At 36.9% G+C, this 26,236-nt stretch overlaps 1 protein-coding gene across 1 annotated transcript in view; it reads left to right on the forward strand.

Annotated features, from left to right (window-relative positions):
• METTL4 (methyltransferase 4, N6-adenosine) overlaps positions 1-25,850 on the forward strand; it is a 380,380-nt gene extending 354,530 nt beyond the window's left edge. Inside the window, 1 exon segment of the mRNA XM_053714956.1 lies at positions 24,863-25,850. Within this exon segment, the coding sequence (XP_053570931.1) occupies positions 24,863-25,041 (179 nt within the window). The 3' untranslated portion in view covers positions 25,042-25,850.
• The last annotated feature ends 386 nt before the right edge of the window (positions 25,851-26,236 follow it).

Here is a 26,236-nt window from a genome sequence, read left to right on the forward strand (position 1 = left end):
TTGAAAGTAGTTAAAGGAAACACTACAGCAATATACAGAACGCAGGAGGACATTGATCACTTCTGCTCGCAGCTGAGCATACCAAAACCCACCTTACCAAGTCTGAGGACTGGGACTGATAACAAAATGGACACTAACGAAACATTATCAAAATCTCCACTCACAGGATGGAATAAGGTGGTCAAGAAGAAAAAGAACAAAAACCAGGAAGGGGGACACACCCTTTCTCCAACACATGCAGACCCCACTTGAAAATATAATGTATATTTGGTGTTACATTATATTTAAGGGAAGTAACCCCAGTTGGTAAGATTACTGAAAGGGTATATTCCGGACATGTTAAGGTTTATCCTATAAATTGCCCATATTAGTTTATTCAAGCTAGACACTGCTGCAATATCATACAGTTTAAAATTTGTTAGTTGCAAAACTGTTTAAACAATGTGATTTTAAATTTGCAGGTTGTTATTTCACGTCACAAAGTGACTTGAACCCCCCCCGCGTTACCATTCAGTTTGAGATCTTTAGTTGGAAGGGATCTCTTATTGTTTATTGTTCAATGTATCAGAGTAATTTTATGATTGCAATTTTTTTGTTGTTCCAACACAGACCCTGCAGGACCTTTGGAAGCCCTGCTCTCTCCCTTCTCTTTTCTATTCTATTCTGCTTCTCTCTTCCCCTCTAGGTTGATAAACATGCTACGGACTGGGATACACAGACTGTCTGTCCGGATGATAACTTGTGAGTATGACTCTGTCCAGCTTTGCTGCATGGATACACTGTTGACACTTAGCTACACCCTCTACAGCACAAATGGTAGATAACAAAATTAAACTAATTTCCCAGAATGTTAAGGGGTTAAACTCGCCCACTAAAAGATCGGTAGCTTTGTCGAGTTTTAAAAAGATGGCAGGGGGAATAATATTCGTTCAAGAGATGCACTTTGCTAGGGATAACATACCCCACTTTCACAACAAAGAATATCCCGTAGGCTATTTTGCATCTAATATACAGAAAAAAAATGGAGTGGGCATATTATTTAAAAAAAAAATACCCTTCCAATTACTACATAAAATGGAGGACGTAGACGGTAGATGGATCATTCTAGTAGGCAAATTATACCATAAGACTATTACTCTAGTTAACATATATGCCCCAAATCATAAGCAGGGGAAGTTTTTTCAAAAATTGACTAACGTAATACTGACAGAATATAAAGGGGCATTGATTCTCGCAGGAGATCTCAATGTAGCTCTTGAACCTGACATGGACTGCTCAACTGGTCGCAGTCCGGTTGCTCCAGCATCAATTCGCAAAATCTGCATGAACCTTAGGAAACTGACTCTGTTAGACTCCTGGAGAACAAGTCACCCAGGACAAAGAAACTTTACCTTTTATTCCCACCCTCATAAGAGTTACTCCCGTATTGATTATGTGTTTACAGACCAAACAACATATAGCTTAGTTTCAGATTCCAATATAGAGACTGTCAGCTGGTCTGATCATGCCGTTAGCATTGACCTTAGATGGTCGGAGAAGCCTCTTACACCTTATATTTGGAGGTTAGACGAAACACTCTTACATAAGCCTATAATAGTGGACAAAATCACAACCTCTATGAAAGAGTTCTTTAGCTTCAACCCACATCAACACACTTCTTGCTTAATAACATGGGAAGCCCACAAAGCGGTAATGAGGGGAGAGTTTATTAAACAGAGGGCCATACTCACTAAACAATACCGCACAGCATATATGGAAGCTGTGGCCACCTTGCAATCGACTGAAAGCTTACATAAGACCAACCCTCAGGACCCTTCCCTAAGTCAGCAGCTTCGGTTAGCTAGAAGAAATCTCAATCACTTATTATACAGGGAAGCTCAGGATAAGGCTTTTTACATCAAAAAAGTATATTATGCGGAATCAAATAAGGCAGGAACTCTCCTGGCTAGGCTGCTGCGCACAAAAAGAAACAACTCATACATACACAAGATAAGAACACCTGGGGGTGAACACATACAAGATTCTAGGGGTATAGTTGAAGGTTTTAAAACATACTATAGAGACCTGTATAATTTGCAAACACCGACCTCTTTGAATAGGAGGGAAGACCATATTACATACCTGAATGAGATAGACCTCCCAACATTGCCATCCGAAATTATGGAGGAACTAGAAAGCCCTATCACACAACAAGAAGTAGTGGCGGTAATCAATAGCTTACCAGGACATAAAAGTCCTGGACCGGATGGTTTCTCTAACGCTTACTATAAGCAATTTAAGGACATATTAGCCCCACACTTAACTAGCCTATTCACCGCGATAGACGAAGACACCACATGGTCTAAACAGATATTAGAAGCACACATAGCGATTATACCCAAACCAGGGAAAGATAACACTAGAGTAGAGAATTATAGGCCTATATCTTTACTAAACTCAGATATAAAGATTTATACAAAAATTCTGGCCAAAAGATTAAACAAAATCTTACCCCAACTTATACATGTAGACCAATCGGGTTTTGTCCCTGGCAGGGAAGCCAGGGACAATACTATACGTACATTACACCTCATAGAACATGTAAATAGAACTAGAGAACCAACCATTTTTATTTCTACAGATGCCGAAAAGGCGTTTGATCGTCTGGATTGGGGGTTTCTCGAGGCATGTTTGGTTAGATTTGGCTTTGGAACCAAAATGATAGCTAGAATTTTTAGTGTCTATAATAAACCCTCTGCGAGGGTGAAGGCCAACGATACTCTGTCAGATAGTTTTCAGATATATAACGGGACGAGACAGGGGTGTCCACTATCCCCGCTCCTGTTCGCATTGTCCATGGAAGGTTTAGCGGCACATATCCGTGAAATTGAGAAGATCCACGGGATTAAAATAGGCCCGAATGAATATAAACTTACATTATACGCGGACGATGTATTAATATCTATGACATCACCGAACACATCATTCCCACACTTACTATCTGAATTTAAAAAGTTTGGAAAGATCTCAAATTTTTTAATAAACCCACAAAAATCGGAAATCCTTAACATAAATATGAACACTGAAAAATTCTCACTCTTGAAACACATTTGCCCATATAAATTACAAACTCTCCAGATTAAATACTTAGGTATTGCATTAACACCCTTAACATCTCAACTCTACCAACAAAATTATGTACCCCTGCTACATAGATTAAGATTGGAACTACAAACTTGGCGAGATAAACCTTTGTCCTGGTGGGGTAGGATACAGGCTATCAAAATGACCATACTGCCACAAATTTTATACATCTTTCAGACAGTTCCGGTGCCCCTTCCTAGGGCTTTCCTGTTTAATATCCAAAAAGACATTAACTTATTCATATGGGGGAAGATTAGGCCCAGAATAAATAAGACAACTATGTATAGACCTTTGGGCAGTGGGGGTATTGGGGTCCCTAACATAGAGAGGTACTACAACGCGATAATAATCCAGCGAGTGCTGGATTGGCACGGTAAAATAGAACAAAAGGCATGGACGACTATAGATTCTCATCTCTTGAGAGCCCCGACCCCAGGTGCACTGTGCTGGATATCCCCAGGAGCTAGACCACCCTTAGTTGAAGTCTCAGGGCTGTACACACATATTTTTGAAAAATGGGACTCGTTAAGGGACTCCAAGTTAGGCATATCCTCCAGAGTCTCCCCGTTAGCTCCTATCTCATACAACGCAGAATTTATGGGGGGCCTAGAGTTCCACAGACACACTAGGGGCGAACTGGGATACACAGTACCATTTATAAAATTGACCACTAATGGCACATTAAAACAAAGACAGGATTTAGAGGTGGTAGAGGGGGGTGGTTTTTCCTCCTGGCTAAAGTATGCGCAATTGAAACATCTGACTCACAACTCTAAATATAAAACGGACCTATTAAGACCCACTACAAGATTCGAGAAATTGTGCTTACTAGAGATAATACCTAGAGGAACCCTATCAATAGCGAGAGGATTATTGGAAGATACACTAATTAACTCTCTCCCTTCATACACCACACGTTGGCAGGTAGAATTGGGGACACCCCTTACAACTCAGGACTGGGAGAACATATTTTTTAACACTCGCAAATCTTCTGCAGCGCCTAAAATTCTAGAACTTAATCATAAGATTCTGACTCGCTGGTACTTAACCCCTGAACGCTTACGACATATTTACCCTAACGTAGATGACAGATGCTGGAGGGGGTGTGGGGGGAGAGGCACTATGTCGCATATCTGGTGGCAATGTGAGAAAATACAACCCTTCTGGTTAATAGTTGAGACGGTTTTCCAGTCCATCATTGACATATCTTTTGTGTTGACCCCTGTAATGGCCTTGCTGAACCACAGACCAGAGGGAATGTGTAAAGTTAGATGGAAACTCTTGCAAATAGGACTAAATAGTGCAAGGAATTTGATAGCTAAGAGGTGGAAATCCACTACACCTCCCTCTAGAACAGAGTGGATCCAGAACACCACCATGCTCCTATCACAGGAGGAATATGTGTACTTTCGAAAGAAAATGCTTACTAGATTTTATGATATTAAGTTTTATTGGGAAACTTATTTGGGTACCCAACCGGACTCCTAAACATGAATCACAGCTTTCTCTCCTGTCCAGAGAAACTCACCCTTGCTTATTAAACCCCTATTTAACCCCTCTTGCTTCTGCATTTCTTCCTTTTCCTTTTCCTTCTATCCTGTCCCACTTTGTTTTTCTCTTCTCTTCCTAACTGTAGGGTCTTGTTTCAGATTTCACATTTGAGTTTTAAATTTTTTCCTTAAATTTACGTATAAGTTTATGTAAATGTTCTAATTTTTGAATTTTTCACTTTTTTGATTCATTTTTGTTACTGGAAGGACAAGTAAACAAGTCAATATGTATTAATAAGCTATAAGTGTATGGAGATTGTAAACTATATATATGGTATCAGTACACTGTTAATAACAAATGTTTGAGGGGATGAGTAGGTCCTTCATTTTTGGCAGTGAAACACGTGAACTTATCAACTGCACTGATATATGTACAATCACAACTCCGCTTTTGTATATTACAATGTACCTTCTATGTTATGCGCAATATTGTAAAATTCAATAAAAATATTGTTTAAAAAAAAAAAAAGTTTTAAATAGATGTATTTTAATTATTTGCCATGCGTCAGGACTATGTATATTTCCTTTTGCAGACTGTCAGTTTCAGTTTAGGAAGCATGTTTAGAAAGTTATTGGTCTTACCTAGGGTATAGTCCTTTTTTTCAAATTGACTATTATTTCTTTTAATTTTGCAGCAAAAATTAGGCTAGCGAGAGCGTAAAATGCTGTTATTTATTGCGTCATTCTTGGCACAAGAATTTTTTTGGGCGTGAAGGGATAGACTTACAGGATGCATATCTTCACATTCCGATTCATCCAGACCATTATCGGTTTCTGAGATTCTCTTTTCTAGACAAGCATTACAAATTTGTTGCTCTTTCATTTGGCCTAGCAACAGCTCCAAGGATCTTTTCGAAGGTTCTCTGTGCCCTTTTATCTGTAATCAGAGAACAGGGTATTGCGGTGTTTCCTTATTTGGACGATATCTTGGTACTAGCTTAGTCTTTAGATTTAGCCGAATCTTACTCAAATCAACTAGTGGTGTTTCTTCAAAAACATGGTTGGAGGATCAATTTACCAAATAGTTTCTTGATTCCTCAGACAAGGGTCACCTTTTTAGGTTTCCAGATAGATTCAGTGTCCATGACTAAGTCCTTAACAGACAAGAGACAAATGAAATTGGTTTTAGCTTGTTGAAACCTTCAGTCTGTCATTCCCTTCAGTGGCTATGTGCATGGAAGTTTTAGGTCTCATGACTGCAGCATTGGACGCAATCCCCTTTGCTCGTTTTCATATGAGACCTCTGCAGCTTTGTATGTTGAATCAATGGTGCAGGGCTTATACTCGGATATTACAATTGATATACTTAAATCCCAACATTCAACTATCTCTAACTTGGTGGTTAGACCATCATCGTTTAATTCAGGGGGCCTCTTTTGTTCATCCTACCTGGACTTTAATCACAACAGATGCAAGTCTTTCAGGTTGGGGAGCTGTCTGGGGATCTCTGACAGCACAAGGGGTTTGGAAACCTCAATAGGCGAGGTTACCACTCAATATTTTAGAACTCTGTGCTATTTTCAGGGCTCTTCAGGTTTGGCCTCTGTTAAAGAGAGAACCATTAATTTGTTTTCAGACGGACAATATCACAACTGTGGCATATGTCAATCATCAGGGTGGGACTCGCAGTCCCCTAGCTATGAAAGAAGTATCTCAGATACTTTCTTGGGCAGAATGCAGCTCTTGTCTAATTTCTGCGGTGCACATCCCATGTGTAGACCATTGGGAAGCGGATTATCTCAGCCGTCAGATCTTACATCCGGGGGAGTGGTCTTCATACAGATGTATTTTGTCAGATTGTACAGATGTGGGGTCTTCCAGAAATAGATCTGATGGCTTGTCGTCCTAACAAGAAACTTCCCAGGTACCTGTCCAGGTCCAGAGATGGTGGATGCTTTAGCAGTTCCTTGGTTTTACCAACCTGCTTATATCTTTCCGCCTCTAGTTCTTCTTCCAAGAGTGATTTCCAAGATCATTATGGAACAATCGTGTGTGTTTCTGTTAGCACCAGCGTGGCCTCACAGGTTTTGGTATGCAGATCTTGTTCCGATGTCCAATTGCCAGCCTTGGCCACTTCTTCTAAGACCAGACCTTCTGTCTCAAGGGCCGTTTTTCCATCAGGACCTCAAATTGTTAAATGTGAAGGTATGGAAATTGAACGCTTAGTGATTAGTCATAGAGGTTTCTCTGACTCAATGATTAATACTATGCTACAGGCTCGTAAGTCTGTTTCAAGGAAGATTTATTATTGAGTTTGGAAGACCTATATTTCATGGTGTTCTCATAAATTCTCCTGGCATTTTTGTAGAATTCCTAGAATTTTACAGTTTCTTCAGGATGGTTTGGATAAAAGTTTGTCTGCAAGTACTTTGAAGGGACAAATCTCTTCTCTTTCTGTTTAATTTCATAGAAAGATTGCTAAGCTTCCTGATATTCACTGTTTTGTTCAGGCTTTGGTTCGTATTAAATCAATCTCTCCTCCTTGGAGTCTTAATTTGGATTTGAAGACTTTGCAGGCTCCTCCTTTTGAGCCTATGCATTCTTTGGATATTAAACTACTGTCTTGGAAAGTGTTGTTTCTTTTGGCTATCTCTTCAGCTAGAAGAGTTTCAGAATTGTCTGCTCTTTCTTGTGAGTCTCCTTTTCTGATTTTACATCAGGATAAGGCTGTTATGCGGACTTCGTTTAAATTTCTTACTAAGGTTGGGAATTCTAACAACATTAGTAGGGAAATTGTTGTTCCTTTCTTGTGTCCTAATCCCAAGAATGCTCTTGAAAGATCTTTGCATTCTTTGGATGTTGTAAGAGCTTTGAAATATTATGTTAAAGCTACTAAAGATTTCAGGAAGACTTCTAGTCTATTTGTTATCTTCTCTGGTTCTATGAAAGGTCAGAAAGCTTCTGCCATTTCTTTGGCATCTTGGTTGAAGCTTTTGATTCATAAAGCTTATTTGGAGGCGGGATAGTCCCCGCCTCAGAGGATCACAGCTCATTCTACTAGATCAGTCTCCACTTCTTGGGCTTTTAAGAATTGAGCTTCAGTTGATCAGATTTGCAAAGCAGCAACTTGGTCTTCTTTGCATACATTTACTAAATTTTACCATTTTTATGTATTTGCTTCTTCTGAAGCAGTCTTTGGTAGAAAAGTTCTTCAGGCAGCTGTTTCAGTTTGATTCTTCTGCTAATGTTTTAAGTTTTTTTCTTCCAATTTATGAGAAAAACTTTTTTTGTGGATTTAATTTTTTCAGCAGAAAATGGCTGTTTTTATTTTATCCCTTTCTTTCTAGTGACTCTTCTGTGTACTTCCACATCTTTGGTATTTCTATCCCATACATACATTGACTCTTGCCAATTACATGAAAGAAAACATAATTTATGTAAGAACTTACCTGATAAATTAATTTCTTTCATATTGGCAAGAGTCCATGAGACCCACCCTTTTTCTGGTGGTTATGATTTTTTTGTATAAAAGCACAATTATTATCCAGTTCCTCTTTTTTGTATGCTTTTGTACTCCTTTTTCTATCACCCGACAAATTGGCTATTCGTTAAACTGAATTGTGGGTGTGGTGAGGGGTGTATTTATAGGCATTTTGAGGCTTGGGAAACTTTGCCCCTCCTGGTAGGATTGTATCTCCCATACGTCACTAGCTCATGGACTCTTTCCAATATAAAAAGAAATGAATTTATCAGGTAAGTTCTTACTTAAATTATGTTTTTATTACACTTTTTTCACACACACTGTTTTACCTCAGTTGACCATTTTATAATATGCAAATAACGCAAAATGTTTTATGGCACTTTAAGTAGTTCCCTCATGGAAGCATTTTCCAATAGCAGATCATTACAATTTTAAATTAACGTCACCTTTAACTTTAATTAAATGTCAATCTCACGTTTACCTTTATAGTGATTATGGAATTCTCACTAACTTCCAAATTCCTTCCAACTGTAAATGTAATGAAATGTGGGAGAGAAAAAATGAGGTGAGGACAGATACTTCAGTATTAACAGTTTGATCTCTTTTCTGGTTGAATACAACTTTTAAACTTAGGGAATGACCCCAGGGTATTTTAACTATAACTTTAACATTAGGTTTATTTTGTCATTTTTCTGCCACACTGGATACAAAAGAGATTTGAAGTATTATTTTAAGGAGTCCATATCCTCCCTCTGTTTTACATAGGGGGCATGAGATCTGTTGTTGAATTCCCTCTTTTGAATTAGGTGTTACATGCCACTACTATAACTTGCTTTTGATCAGTGTGATCATTGTTTTCACCAACCTTCCTCGGTACTAGAGTGCTTTTTTAAGGATGCCCTGTGACTCTAGACAAGTCACACAAATGTGAGTCCCCTTTCTGCAAAGAAGTAAGTTGCCTAATTTCCAGTGAGGGGGCCAGAACCATATAAAGCCAATCACCTACTGCATTTACTATATTGGCTGGTAGTGGGTGCAAAAGAGACCCTATCCCCTAAATACATTAAACAATACAAACACAATACCATTCATATGGAAGATGGGATTATGCCCCTTTAAGTACCTCCGAAATTGCATTCATCTGTACATTAGACAATAGACATTAAATGTATATTAAAGGGACACTCAAGTCAAAATTAAACTTCATGATACAGCATGCAATTTTAAACAACTTTCCAATTTACTTCCATTAACAAAATGTGCACAGTCTTTTTATATTTACACTTATTGAGTCACCAACTCCTACTGAGCATGTGCAAGAATTCACAGCATATACGTATATGCATTTGTGATTGGCTGATGGCTGTCACATGGTACAGGGGGAGGGGAAATAGACATAACTTTTCAATTTATTTAACAAAAATGTACTATTAATTTGAAGTTCAGACTAAGTGCTATTGCATTGTCTTCTTATCATGCCTTTTTGTTGATTATGCAAATCTACAGTGTTGACTGGTCCTTTAATGTTTTTAATATTTTACATTTGTGGCAACAGTTTGTGTGTCTTCAATGAAACGTATATGCTTTCTGCATGCACGTCTAAATTTTTATTTTTACAGAACAGAGAGGCAAAAACGTTATAATCGGCTCGTAATTTTTTTTTATTAATGAAGAGTTAAGAAATGCACTTGCTACTTTTGAACCGACTAAATGTGTAATTTAAAAATGCTTTGAAGTACCCTCACTTTTATCTATTGACTCTGAAGATACAAGCGAAGAGACATTTTTCTGTCACCTCATTTCTTCTGATTCTTTTTTTTTTTGAGTATACTCTTATGTTGACCTTTAACGTTTCTTTATTCTGTCTCCCTTGTATCATATCTGATACCTCTATTAAATGTACAGCTGACCAGACAGGAACAAAAGGCTTAGCAAGTTAGCTGGGCCTTTTTACTTTCTGTACTTTTGTACATTGTATTAACTTGTTGCATGACGTTTTGTCTATCAAATCCAAAAACGTATATACTGTTGTTCATGTTCTCAAATGAAAGCAGGATTACCACTTCTGATATTGTAAATGATGAGGTCTTACTTATTCAGATGCTAAATTCTGTTTTCTAAATTGAGGAACAAATTGAAGTTAAATGTTAAAAAATCTATCATGCACTATGTTGGGTTTTGTACACTAAATAGATTTAAAAGAAAATTATGTTATATCAATGGCAAGGAGAGTTGTGTGATGCATTTCTGTTAGTTGCTAAAAATAGTGGTATATGATATGTTGTTTAATAGTTCTGTCCACATTTTTCTAAAGATAGCAGTAGTGATTTTTTTTATTTATGTTTTTATATTGCGCATGTAAAATTTGTAATAATCTTCTTCTTTTTAAAGCTTACTTCTAAAACTATTGAAGAATAACATTGGCTCTTTTTCTGACCTTCTATTCAGATCTTGGGGTATGTTATTTTGCACACACAAATTTGTAGGTAGTAGTAGGCTCATAAGTAATATGTGCAAGTAGTTCTTTACAGAACGAATGGTTGACTTGTGGAAGAGCTTTTCAGTAGAGGTGGTGGTGAGGGGCCAAGAACATGTCGGTAAATACCAGAGTTACAAAATGATTATTTATTATTATCTTAGCAATAACCTCCAAGAAAATGTTGGTGTAATTATTTCAGCAGTTGCCAACTAATAAAATGTATATACGTAACAATTAAAAATTAATATTTATTCCTTTGTTCTAGATTAGTTACATTTATAAACACCTTGAATTATATTTATGTAGAAACTAGATTATGAATCAGTTATATACGATTATTCCGTTACAATATTCTATACAACAGATCAAAAACAATATATCTTTAAAATGAACCTTACTCACAATGAATCGCATTAAAATACCACAATAAAATACTAGAATATGAACCACTACATTAACAGGGCTTAGTTAAACAATATAACAAGATACTTTACACAATGATTTAAGATAACTTCCAGACAAATATAATTAAACTATTTAGCCCACAATAAAGTAAATTGTAAAATATATATATAGCAATAACTTTAATAAACTTATGATATTAAAATACAAATTTCTTTCTAAACATTAATATTTAATATCAGTATACTTAATACCCTGGGTCAAATTAATATTAAATGTAAGAATAAATCTCCTTTTACACTACAATATAACTATAATTTTAAAATACCTTGATTTAAAACACTAAAAATATAGAGCAATCATATACATCACCAAATAAACCAATTTGAAGTTCAGCTTTTTCAGATTAATCCAGTTCACCTCATATGAGAAGTATTGCAATTACTCACCAGAGTCCCAGGCAGTTAACTCCAGACAAGTCTTGGTGCAAGACCCATAGGGAAAATTACAAAAAAATTAAAATAACACACAGAGGAAGTCTAGCACTCACTTGCAAGCACTCAGCTAAGTTAGTTAACGCATCTGGCTAAATGGGACAAGCCCAGGTACCACATCAAGGTCTCTTCCCAAACTGAGCTTGCAAATGAGTGCTAGACTTCCTCTGTAATGTGTGTGTGTAGATATATATATATATATATATATATATATATTATGTGTGTATATATATATATATGTGTGTGTGTTCTTTTAATATAATGTGCGTAATATGCATATACAGTTAAGTATTGACTTTTCTAACTCACTTAAGACATTGCCTAGATTCACTGAAGAAAACATTTCTTTCATGTAATTGGAAAGAGTCCATGAGCTAGTGACATATGGGATATACAATCCTACCAGGAGGGGCAAAATTAGCCAAACCTCAAAATGCCTATAAAATACACCCCTCACCATACCACCAATTCAGTTTTACAAACTTTGCCTCCTATGGAGGTGGGTAAGTAAGTTTGTGCTAAGATTTCTAGGTTGATATGCATTTCTCAGCTTTTTTGAAGCCCGTTTCCTTTCAGAGTACAGTGAATGTCAGAGGGATGTGTAGGGAGTATCACCTTTTGAATGCAATGGTTTTCCTCACAGGGATCTATTTCATAGGTTCTCTGTTATCGGTCGTAGAGATTCATCTCCTACCTCCCTTTTCAGATCGACGATTTACTCTCATATTCCATTACCTCTACTGATAACTGTTTCAGTACTGGTTTGGATATCTGCTATATGTGGATGGGTGTCTTCAGGTAAGTATGTTTTCATTACTTAAGACACTCTCAGCTATAGTTTGGCACTTTATGTATATATAAAGTTTTAAATATATGTATTTTACTAATATGTGCCATCATTCAGGCTTCAGTATATTTCCTTTTGCAGACTGTCAGTTTCATATTTGGGAAATGCATTTTTTAGAAATGTATTTCTTACCTGGGGTGTAGTCTTTTTTCTAAATCGCGGGCAGAATTAGGCTCGCGAGGGCGCAAAATGCTAAAGTTTATTGCGTCATTCTTGGCGCGAGATTTTTTGGCACGAAGTTACGTTCGTTGACGCAAATTTGTAATTTCCGGCGTCTTAGTTGACACCGGGTCCTTTCACAAGGTTGCGTCATCTATGGCGCGAGTCTGTCGTTTCCGGACGTTTTTGGCGCCAAAAAATATTTTTCTGTTTGTTGTGCGTCATACTTGACGCCAAATATTTTCATTATTTTAGACCCCATTCCTATTTGCCTCTTGCCTTTTTCTATGTCAGAGGGCTATTGTGTTTGCATTTTTTCCCATTCCTGAAGCTGCCATATAAGGAAATTGATAATTTTGCTTTATGTGTTGTTTTTTTCTCTTACATTTGCAAGATGTCTCAATCAGTTCCTGTCTCAGAATTCACTGCTGGATCCCTGCTGCCTGATAACAGTTCTACCAAAGCTAAGTGCATTTGTTGTAAACTTGTGGAGATTATACCTCCAGCTGTGGTTTGTAATAGTTGTCATTATAAACTTTTACATGCAGATAATGTATCCATCAGTAGTAGTTCATTACCTGTTGCTGTTCCCTCAACATCTAATGCACAAGATATACCTGTAAATTTAAAATAATTTATTTCTGATTCTATTCTGAAGGCTTTGTCTGACATTCTGCCTTCTAATAAACGTAAAAGGTCTTTTAAAACTTCTCATAAGGTTGATGAAATTTCAAATGACCAGCAACATACTGAATTATCCTTCTCTGATGAGGATCTATCTGATTCAGAAGATCCTGTCTCAGATATTGACACTGATAAATCCTCTTATTTATTTATTTAAATTGGAGTATATTCGTTCTTTGTTAAAAGAAGTGTTGATTACATTGGATATGGAGGAAACTAGTCCTCTTGATATTAAAACTAGTAAACGTTTAAATTCTGTTTATAAACCTCCTGTGGTTATTCCAGAGGTTTTTCCAGTTCCTGATGCTATTTCTGATATGATTTCTAAGGAATGGAATAAGCCTTGTACTTATTTTATTCTTTCTTCAAGGTTTAAAAAATTGTATCCTTTGCCAGAAGTTAGATTGGAGTTTTGGGAAAAGATCCCCAAAGTTGATGGGGCTATCTCTACTCTTGCTAAACGTACTACTAAATAAGGAAAGCTTATTTATATTCAGGTCATCTTCTTCGGCCTGCAATTTCTTTGGCTGATGTTGCAGCTGCTTCAACTTTTTGGTTGGATACTTTAGCGCAACAAGTATTGGATCATGATTTGTCTAGCATTGTTAAGTTGATTCAACATGCTGATAATTTAATTTGAGATGCCATTTTTGATATTATGAAAATTGATGTTAAATCTATGTCTTTAGCTATTTTAGCTAGAAGAGCTTTGTGGCTCAAATCTTGGAATGCTGATATGACTTCTAAATCCAGATTGCTATCTCTTTCTTTCCAAGGTAATAAATTATTTGGTTCTCAGTTGGATACAATAATTTCAACTGTTACTGGGGGGAAGGGAGTTTTTTTGCCTCAGGATAAAAAACCTAAGGGTAAATCTAAAGCTTTTAACCGTTTTCGTTCCTTTCGTCAAAATATGGAACAGAAACCTAATCCTTTCTCCAAGGAATCTGCTTCCAATTGGAAACCTTCTTCAAATTGGAATAAACCCAAGCCATTTAAGAGATCAAAACCAGCCCCCAAGTCCGCATGAAGGTGCGGCCCTCATTCCAGCTCAGCTGGTAGGGGGCAGATTAAAATCTTTCAAAGATGTTTGGATCAATTCGGTCCAAAATCATTGGATTCAGAGTATTGTCTCTCAGGGGTACAGAATAGGATTCAGAGTAAGACCGCCTGTGAGAAGATGTTTTCTCTCACGCATTCCGGTAAACCCAGTAAAGGCTCAGGCTTTTCTGAAGTGTGTTTCAGACCTGGAGTTATCAGGGGTAGTCATGCCAGTTCCATTTCAGGAACAGGGTCTGGGGTTTTATTCAAATCTATTCATTGTTCCAAAGAAAGAGAATTCATTCAGACCAGTTTTGGATCTAAATGGTGACTATAAGGGCTATTCTGCCTTTTGTTCAGCAAGGGCATTATATGTCCACAATAGACTTACAGGATCTTCATATTCCGATTCATCCAGATCATTATCAATTCCTGAGATTCTCTTTTCTAGACAAGCATTACCAATTTGTTGCTCTTCCTTTTGGCCTAGCGACATCTCCAAGAATCTTTTCAAAGGTTCTAGGTGCCCTACTCTCTGTAATCAGAGAGCGGGCTATTGCGATGTTTCCTTATTTGGACGATATCTTGGTACTCGCTCAGTCTTTACGTTCTGCAGAATCTCACACGAATCAACTAGTGTTGTTTCTTTGAAGACATGGTTGGAGGATCAATTTATCAAAAAGTTCTTTGATTCATCAGATAAGGGCAACCTTTTTAGGTTTCCAGATAGATTCAGTGTCCATGACTTTGTCTCTAACAGACTAGATACGTTTGAAATTGGTTGCAGCCTGTCGGAAACTTCAGTCTCAGTCATTCCCTTTAGTAGCTATGTGCATGGAAGTTTTAGGTCTCATGACTGCAGCATCGGACGCGATCCCCTTTGCTCGTTTTCATATGAGACCTCTCCAGCTTTGTATGCTGAACCAATGGTGCAGGGATTATACAAGGATATCACAATTAATATCCTTAAATCCCAATGTTCGACTTTCTCTGACTTGGTAGTTAGATCACCATCGTATAATTTTAGGGGCCTCTTTCGTCCGTCCAACCTAGACTGTGATCACAACAGATGCGAGTCTTTCAGGTTGGGGAGCTGTTTGGGGATCTCTGACAGCACAAGGACTTTGGAAATCTCAAGAGGCGAGATTACCAATCAATATTTTGGAACTCTGTGCGATTCTCAGGGCTCTTCAATTTTGGCCTCTGTTGAAGAGAGAACCGTTCATTTGTTTTCAGACAGACAATGTCACAACTGTGGCATATGTCAATCATCAGGGTGGGACTCACAGTCCTCAAGCTATGAAAGAAGTATCTCAGATACTTGTTTGGGCGGAATCCAGCTCCTGTCTAATTTATGCGGTTCATATTCCAGGTATAGACAATTAGGAAGCGGATTACCTCAGTCGTCAGACTTTACATCCGGGAGAATGGTCTCTATACCAAGATGTGTTTTCTCAAATTGTTCAGATGTGAGGCTTCCAGAAATGGATCTGATGGCATCTCATCTAAACAAAAAACTTCCCAGGTACCTGTCCAGGTCCAGGGATCCTCATGCGGAAGCAGTAGATGCATTGACACTTCCTTGGTGTTATCAACCTGCTTATATTTTCCCGCCTCTAGTTCTTCTTCCAAGAGTGATCTCCAAGATCATCATGGAGCAATCGTTTGTGCTGCTGGTAGCTCCAGCACGGCCTCACTGGTGTTGGTATGCGGATCCTGTCCGAATGTCCAGTTGCCAACCTTGGCCACTTCTACTAAGGCCAGACCTTCTATATCAAGGTCCGTTTTTCCATCAGGATCTCAAATCATTAAATTTGAAGGTATGGAGATTGAACGCTTAGTGCTTAGTCATAGAGGTTTCTCTGACTCAGTAATTAATACTATGTTACAGGCTCGTAAATCTGTTTCTAGAAAGATTAATTATCGAGTTTGGAAGACTTACATTTCATGGTGTTCTTCTCATAAATTCTATTGGTATTCTATTGGTATTCTATTGGTATTCTTAAGAATTCTTTGGAGAGATCCTTACATTCTTTGGATGTGGTAAGAGCTTTGAAATATTATGTTGAAGCTACTAAAGATTTCAGGAAGACTTCTAGTCTATTTGTTATCTTTTCTGGTTCTAGGAAATGTGAGAAGGCATCTTCTGTTTCCTTGGCTTCGTGGTTAAAGTTTTTGATTCATCAAGCTTATTTGGAGTCGGGTCAAGCCCCGTCTCAGAGAATTACAGCTCATTCTACTATACAAGTATCTACTTCGTCGGCTTCTAAGAATGAAGCTTTAGTTGATCAGATTTGCAAAGCAGCAACTTGGTCTTCTTTGCATACATTTACTAAATTCTACCTTTTTTATGTGTTTGCTTCTTCAGAAGTAGTTTTTGGTAGAAAAGTTCTTCAGGCAGCTGTTTCAGTTTGATTCTTCTGCTTTTGATTTAAGTTGTTTCCTTTCATTTATGAGAATAAACTTATTTTTTGGGTTGTGGATTAATTTTTTCAGTGGAAAATGACTGTTTTTATTTTTATCCCTCCCTCTTTAGTGACTCTTGCGTGGAGTTCCACATCTTGGGTATTGCTATCCCATACGTCACTAGCTCATGGACTCTTGTCAATTACATGAAAGAAAACATAATTTATGTAAGAACTTACCTGATAAATTCATTTCTTTCATATTGGCAAGAGTCCATGAGACCCACCCTTTTTCTGGTGGTTATGATTTTTTTGTATAAAGCACAATTATTTCCAAATTCCTTTGTTGATGCTTTTTACTCCTTTCTTTATCACCCCACTACTTGTCTATTCGTTAAACTGAATTGTGGGTGTGGCGAGGGGTGTATTTATAGGCATTTGGAGGTTTGGGAAACTTTGACCCTCCTAGTAGGATTGTATATTCCATACGTCACTAGCTCATGGACTCTTGCCAATATGAAAGAAATTAATTTATCAGGTAAGTTCTTACATAAATTATGTTTTCTTTCATGTAATTGGCAAGAGTCCATGAGCTAGTGATTGACTCTATTGATTTTCCACATCAATGGAAAATCAATAGAGTCAATCTTGCAAACTGCTAACTTCATGCCAAATAGAATGACTTGCAGTGACAAGGATGCTGGTACCACAATAAAAAAAAGAAATACAAAACTAACTAAAAAAACACTCGGCTAGATTTAGAGTTCTGCGGCCAAAGGGGTGCGTTAGCTACACTGGCTTTTTTTCTCCCGCACCTTTTAAATACCGCTGGTATTTAGAGTTCACATAAGGGCTGCGTTAGGCTCCAAAAAGGGAGCGTAGAGCATATTTACCGCCACTGCAACTCTCGATACCAGCGGTGCTTACGGACACGGCCAGCTTCAAAAACGTGCTCATGCACGATTCCCCCATAGGAAACAATGGGGCTCTTTGAGCTCAAAAAAAACCTAACACCTGCAAAAAAGCAGCGTTCAGCTCCTAACGCAGCCCCATTGTTTTCTATGGGGAAACACTTCCTAAGTCTGCACCTAACACCCTAACATGTACCCCGAGTCTAAACACCCCTAACCTTACACTTATTAACCCCTAATCTGCCGTCCCCGCTATCGCTGACCCCTGCATATTATTATTAACCCCTAATCTGCCGCTCCGTACACCGCCGCAACCTAAATTATACCTATGTACCCCTAATCTGCTGCCCCTAACACCGCCGACCCCTATATTATATTTATTAACCCCTAATCTGCCGCCCCCAACGTCGCCTCCACCTACCTACAATTATTAACCCCTAATCTGCCGACCGGATCTCACCGCTACTATAATAAATGTATTAACCCCTAAAGCCAAGTCTAACCCTAACACCCCCCTAAATTAAATATAATTTAAATCTAACGAAATAAATTAACTATTATTAAATAAATTATTCCTAGTTAAAGCTAAATACTTACCTGTAAAATAAACCCTAATATAGCTACAATATAAATTATAATTATATTGTAGCTTTTTTAGGATTAATATTTATTTTACAGGCAACTTTGTAATTATATTAACTAGGTACAATAGCTATTAAATAGTTAATAACTATTTAATAGTTACCTAGTTAAAATAATTACAAAATTACCTGTAAAATAAATCCTAACCTAAGTTACAATTAAACCTAACACTACTCTATCAATAAATTAATTAAATACAATACCTACAATTATCTACAATTAAACCTAACACTACACTATCAATAAATTAATTAAATACAATATCTACAAATACATACAATGAAATAAACTAACTAAAGTACAAAAAATAAAAAAGAACTAAGTTACAAAAAATAAAAAAATATTTACAAACATTAGAAAAATATTACAACAATTTTAAACTAATTACACCTACTCTAAGCCCCCTAATAAAATAACAAAGCCCCCCAAAATAAAAAACTGCGCTACCCTATTCTAAATTAAAAAAGTTCAAAGCTCTTTTACCTTACCAGCCCTTAAAAGGGCCCTTTGCGGGGCATGCCCCAAAGAATTCAACTCTTTTGCCTGTAAAAAAACACTTACAATACCCCCCCCAACATTACAACCCACCACCCACATACCCCTAATCTAACCCAAACCCCCCTTAAATAAACCTAACACTAAGCCCCTGAAGATCTTCCTACCTTATCTTCACCTCGCCGGGTATCACACCGATCCGTCCTGGCTCCGATGTCTTGATCCAAGCCCAAGCGGGGGGCTGAAGATGTCCATGATCCGGCTGAAGTCTTCATCCAAGCGGGAGCTGAAGAGGTCCATGATCCGACTGAAGTCTTCTATCAACGGCATCTTCAATCTTCTTTCTTCCGGATCCAAGTTCATCCCGCCGACGCGGAACATCCATCTTCACCGACGACTTCCCGACGAATGACGGTTCCTTTAAGGGACGTCATCCAAGATGGCGTCCCTCGAATTCCGATTGGCTGATAGGATTCTATCAGCCAATCGGAATTAAGGTAGGAAAATTCTGATTGGCTGATGGAATCAGCCAATCAGAATCAAGTTCAATCCGATTGGCTGATCCGATTGAGCTTGCATTCTATTGGCTGATCAGAATCCTATCAGCCAATCGGAATTCGAGGGACGCCATCTTGGATGACGTCCCTTAAAGGAACCGTCATTCGTCGGGAAGTCGTCGGTGAAGATGGATGTTCCGCGTCGGCGGGATGAACATGGATCCGGAAGAAAGAAGATTGAAGATGCCGTTGATAGAAGACTTCAGTCGGATCATGGACCTCTTCAGCTCCCGCTTGGATGAAGACTTCAGCCGGATCATGGACATCTTCAGCCCCCCGCTTGGGCTTGGATCAAGACATCGGAGCCAGGACGAATCGGTGTGATACCCGGCGAGGTGAAGATAAGGTAGGAAGATCTTCAGGGGCTTAGTGTTAGGTTTATTTAAGGGGGGTTTGGGTTAGATTAGGGGTATGTGGGTGGTGGGTTGTAATGTTGGGGGGGGGTATTGTATGTGTTTTTTTTACAGGCAAAAGAGCTGAATTCTTTGGGGCATGCCCCGCAAAGGGCCCTTTTCATGGCTGGTAAGGTAAAAGAGCTTTGAACTTTTTTAATTTAGAAAAGGGTAGGGCATTTTTTTATTTTGGGGGGCTTTGTTATTTTATTAGGGGGCTTAGAGTAGGTGTAATTAGTTTAAAATTGTTGTAATATTTTTCTAATGTTTGGAAATATTTTTTTATTTTTTGTAACTTAGTTCTTTTTTATTTTTTGTACTTTAGTTAGTTTATTTCTTTGTATTTATTTGTAGATATTGTATTTAATTAATTTATTGATAGTGTAGTGTTAGGTTTAATTGTAGGTATTTTATTTAATTAATTTATTAATAGTGTAGTGTTAGGTTTAATTGTAACTTAGGTTAGGATTTATTTTACAGGTAATTTTGTAATTATTTTAACTAGATAACTATTAAATAGTTATTAACTATTTAATAGCTATTGTACCTGGTTAATATAATTACAAAGCTGCCTGTAAAATAAATATTAATCCTAAAATAGCTACAATATAATTATAATTTATATTGTAGCTATATTAGGTTTTATTTTACAGGTAAGTATTTAGCTTTAAATAGGAATAATGTATTTAATAATAGTTAATTTATTTTGTTAGATTAAAATTATATTTAACTTAGGGGGGTGTTAGGGTTAGGGTTAGACTTAGCTTTAGGGGTTAATACATTTATCATAGTAGCGGTGAGATCCGGTCGGCAGATTAGGGGTTAATAATTGTAGGTAGGTGGAGGCGACGTTTGGGGCAGCAGATTAGGGGTTAATAAATATAATATAGGGGTCGGCGGTGTTAGGGGCAGCAGATTAGGGGTACATAGGGATAACATAGCTGGCGGCGGTGTACAGAGCGGCAGGTTAGGGGTTAATGATAATATGCAGGTGTCAGCGATAGCGGGGCGGCAGATTAGGGGTTACTAAATATAATATAGGGGTCAGCGATGTTAGGGGCAGCAGATTAGGGGTACATAGGGATAACATAGCTGGCGGCGGTGTACGGAGCGGCAGATTAGGGGTTAAAAAAATTTAATAGAGTGGCGGCGATGTGGGGGGACCTCGGTTTAGGGGTGTATAGGTAGTTTATGGTGTAAGTGTACTTTAGAGCACAGTAGTTAAGAGCTTTATAAACCGGCGTTAGCCCAGAAAGCTCTTAACTACTGACTTTTTTCTGCGGCTGGAGTTTTGTCGTTAGATTTCTAACGCTCACTTCAGCCACGACTCTAAATACCGGCGTTAGAAAGATCCCATTGAAAAGATAGGATACGCAAATGGCGTAGGGGGATCTGCGGTATGGAAAAGTCGCGTCTGCAAAGTGAGCGTTAGACCCTTTCCTGACTGACTCCAAATACCAGCGTGCGGTAAAAACCAGCGTTAGGAGCCTCTAACGCTGGTTTTGACGGCTACCGCCCAACTCTAAATCTAGGCCACTGTCTCTAAAACAGATCACACTAACAAATGCACAAAAGAAAAGATGAAAAAAAGAGAAAATGAAAATCAAGACAACCTTGTTAGCTTTGGCATAGTGAGACATAACTGCAAGATGAGATACTTTACACAGGCAATCAGTCTTTCAAAGTCCCACATGCAGAGTTGTGGTTTAGTCCCTCATTCTGTTCCATTTTATGCAGCCACAATTTCCTAAGAAAACACACATGCAAATATTTAACAAGTACATGTGTTGCTGATGTAATTATTGTTGCTAGTGGTTTTCCTTTCCAGTGCATGATATATCATGTGTTAGGCCATGTAACAGAACTATTTATATCAATGGCAGAAAAGCCCAATAGTAATCTGCTAGTAGCCCTGAGTGTAGATGAATCTAGTTCATGTATCATAATGCATGTTGCCCCCCTCTACACTTCATAATATTATTTGTATAACATATGCATCACTGGATTCCACGGACGCATGCAGCATGTAAAATTGGCAAGTTACAAAGGGGCTGTAGGGGCAACAACAGCTTTCAACCTGTGGCAATCCCTTTGTCTATATATGCATGTTATTTGTATAAGCAGATCATAATTTATTATATTATACAGGTAGCCCTCAGTTAACGCCGGGGTTAGGTTCCAGAAGGAATGGTTGTAAATCGAAACCGTTGTAAATTGAAACCCAGTTTATAATGTAAGTCAATGGGAAGTGAGGAAGTTAGGTTCCAGGCCCCTCTCAAAATTGTCATAAGTAACACCTAATACATTATTTTTAAAGCTTTGAAATGAAGACTTTAAATGCTAAACAGCATTATAAACCTAATAAAATAATCACACACACAGAATATATAATTAAACTAAGTTAAATGCACAAAAACATTTGCTAAACAGCATTATAAACCTAATAAAATAATCACACAACACAGACTTCACTTGCATTTTTCTGCAAACAGTTCTTTCTATGCATTCCAATCTGGACTGATTTATAGACAGGAAGATCTTGTTCCTTTGAAATCTGCTCAATAGCTCAGGTCTGGTTAAACTGATTAATCTCAGCTTGCTTGGCTTTGCTGCAACACAAGCGGGCAGCTCCACCTACTGGCTATTTTAATAAATGCACTGCTTCTCAATGCTTTTCAATAGCAGTCACATGACTGGAAAAAAAGGTTGTTATTCTGAAACGGTGTAAATTGAACCGTTGTAAAACGAGGGCCATCTGTAATTATATACTGTAACAGTAAATCATTTATTCAAAGTATGCAACTGTCACGTGATTGAACTAATTTACACAAATAATCTACATGAGGATATGTTTTAACAGTAAATCAATTATTCAATGTCTGTAACTCATGTGTGTAAATAACCTACACAAATTATAGGTATAAAACTAACACGTAACACACCTTGTGTAACCTTGTTTATAAATATTATATAAATGTAACAATATTATGCAGTACACTCATTTAATCTTTGAAAATGGTCATGTCTCTCAAAATGTTTTTCCGTGTCCCCAAAATAAATAAATACATTTTGGGGGGTGCACATTTCTAGGTAATTACATCACCATTGAAATTATTTTAATTTAATCTGCACTACATCTTTATGAGTAGTTCTGTTAGTGAACCCACATCTTACATACCCTATATATTAGCTTAACAATTAATTAGTTTAATGATTTAAATACTATTGCTAAATGAGCCTATTATGAAACACACTGCTTATTTGTAGGCATTTATTCTTCTGAATATATGTTGAACTTGGGGGAGTCATGGCCTTCAGAATCTAGAATGTACAGTACATGGGATTTCTATTATTCAGGCTTGTTTTTGTATTCAGTTCAATTTGAAAGTGCTCTTCGGTAATACAAGGCCATATTAATGTTGACGTTTGCATACATATAACTCTTTGGCAGCTGCTCTGTGCATTGTACTTTTAAAACTTTGTATCCATGGTTACAAGCCTTTTCAAACAGTCTACAGCTATATGAGATGTTACTGCTTTGCAAATCCACTTTTGATTTGCAGAGTACAGAATTTAATAAAGTTTGACCCTGTTTTAACTCAGGGCAAGCAGAACCTGATACAGTATCTCTAGAGAATACATTCAAATTCTGAAAATAATCAGTATTATTTTGTACTGCTTGGAAACTAAACTTTACAGAATAGTCATTAACTTGTGAATAGATCATGAGAGAAAAGAAATGTTAAAATCTGGTACTTTAGTATACCTGATTTTCTGTTAAGGGAGCCACTTTAAAACTATTTATAACTTTTAAAGCTGCACCACCCCTTTCCCCAAGCGCTCCTCAAAAGTCTCCCCTGATCTGATCTAACCTTTCCTTTGAATAGCTTGGCAATGATTTTGCCAGTAAGCTTCACTCCAGGGTGAATATTTACATCCTTGTCTGCCAAACTGAAACTCCTTTGTAAAGTGAATTATATTTATGATTTCTTAAACATACACAGAAAAATAAGTTAATTGACTTAATTTAGACATTTATTTACATCTTCATTCAATTCCGATACAATACTTTATTTTTCTCTACTGGTGCTGTTAATAATTAGTAACCTAACATTTGTAAAATATTTTTGTTTCACAATTTGCTCTGCTGTTATATATGTTTATGTATATAAGTGATATATATCAATATATCAAAAACAATTCTTAGATTTATTCTCCTGGTAGAGAGTGTTTTTATTTTGCTTTGCAGAATTATATAAAACTATTTCAATTGTTTTGTTTTGAATTTTAAAATATAGAAGATATATGATATATGTGCTGATATCTGACATAAAATATCCTTTATCCACCTAATGCCACTGAAGTGTTTACATTGAATTGAATCTTTTTCTTGAAACTTAAAGGCATTTTAACCAAGTGTGTGTTCTATAGCAGAGCTATGGCTTTAATAGCTTAGCAATATCACATCTCTGCACATCTATAACATCTTCCTTTTCATTGATTACTGACGAGGATACACCTTTAGTTAAGAATCAGTGAAGTGATATCTCTGTCTGCTGGAAAGGTCAAGCTCAGGGCTGGAATACTAACACAGCTGTCCAAATAGAAGAACAGTGTATCAGTTGTTTAGCACTTATCAATGCTATCCAGCTGAAATGATTTCAGTACTGTATTTCAAAACAGCAGCATGTCTCTTAGTGCTCCAAAGAAGTTACTGTTCTGTATAGTAAAAATACTTGAATAGGATCCTGCACTTACTGCAGCACAGCGCCGTGCAAGGTTCCTGACTCATAAGATTTTTTTTTTATCTTTGTATTCCTCAGAATCATTGTCCTCAGACTTTAACCTGATCGCTCTGTACTAATTGTACTGTCCTTCACAGTGGTGTTTTGTTCCCATCATCCAGCAAATATTGAAACATTGTCACTTCTTTCTTGTGAGTTCTATGATGACTCTATTGAAAAATTGAAAAGTCACCTGTGTAGGCGGTGAAATCCTCATTCCCTGTCTCTAAATGAAAACCGATAAATCAGACCTATTGAAGCCTATGACTGTATTGTTCACAATCTCAAGGGCGCTTATTTCAAATGATTTCCTGCCTATAAATAGCAAAGGCTGTTGATGAAATCCTTGAAATTAATTTGCTGTCTTCTTTTTAATGAAATACTCCACTTTTTCATCTCCCAATAGCTGAAAGAAGATTGATTTTTGTTCTTCTTCATCACTGTCCTTTTCTTTGTTTTTCTTATATTTCGAACAGAGGTATTGAAAGAATATGTCAAACCAAATGCTGAGTGTTTGGAGCTGTTTGCCCGTAACCTGCAGCCAAGGTGGACCAGCTGGGGAAACGAGGTTCTCAAATTCCAGCACATGGATTACTTTGTTCCCCTTGAGATTTCTGAACGGACAAAACACTTGGAAAAGGGCAAATTCAAATAGGCAAGCAAAGTGGATAACTATGTATAATACACAATAAACATTTCTTTCCTTTTCTTCAGATATGTTTTAGAGTGAAAAAATCCTAGCAACAAAAAAAGACTATAATACTCCATTACTGCAATTGATTCTGGCACAGAAAGGTTAACCATGTAGGTAATATGAAAGAGATTGATCTGTGCCACTGCCTTATGTTCTGATAAACATCTAAATAAAATTGCAGTGCAATATATATTTCCCTCTTGGATGAAAAGATAATTTGTCACATTTTTTGCCATTTTGCAGTCACAATATAAAATTATTAAGTTTCATGAAAGACAATGGCCTCAGGTGTTGATTTATGATTTTTCTTTTCCTCATTTTCTTCTTTGTTGATATTTTCCATTAAATATGTGTAAAAAGAAACAGATTTTTTTTTAATTTTATATCTACATTGATGTTTACTTGTGTCCCAGATTAACTATTCCGCATACAGACATTATTAACTGCAATAAATATTCCATGATGCATAAAGCCATTGTTAAATTTACAGACGAAAAAGATCTCTTTGGTTATTTATCAAGATGTCGTTAGTTATGCAGAGAGTTTGCCATTTGTAATAATAATTTTATAAACCTGTTTTACAGATTTCAGAGACAGAATTGCTGTACTAAAATTGCTTTAATGTAAATTGAAATAAACATTTTAATGAAGAAATGACCTACTGTTTATGTGTTAACAATTCAGTCTTGTACTATTTTGATTTTTGGAGCAATGTTTTTTTGTTTCTTTGTTTTTTTCTTTCTAAAATTAAAGGAACAGATCCAAGTAAATATGTTTTGTCGGTTATTTACATCTGCCAACAAGTATATATAAAAAAAAAACATCTGTGAAAAATTTAATATTATACCCTTAAAATACTGAAGTAAAGCAGATTACATATATTAAATGGACAGTCTAGGCCAAAATAAACTTTCATGATTCAGATAGAGCATGCAATTTTAAACAATTTTCCAATTTACTTTTATTACCAATTTTGCTTTGTTCTCTTGGTATTCTTAGTTGAAAGCTTAACCTAGGAGGTTCATGTGCTTATGTCTTAGACCTTGAAGCCCACCTCTTTCAGATTGCATTTTAACAGTTTTTCACCACTAGAGGGTGTTAGTTCACCTATTTCATATAGATAACACTGTGCTCGTGCACGAGAAGTTATCTGGGA

The sequence above is a fragment of the Bombina bombina genome, chromosome 5 (assembly GCF_027579735.1).
Source record: "Bombina bombina isolate aBomBom1 chromosome 5, aBomBom1.pri, whole genome shotgun sequence".
In the NCBI taxonomy this organism is placed as follows: domain Eukaryota; kingdom Metazoa; phylum Chordata; class Amphibia; order Anura; family Bombinatoridae; genus Bombina; species Bombina bombina.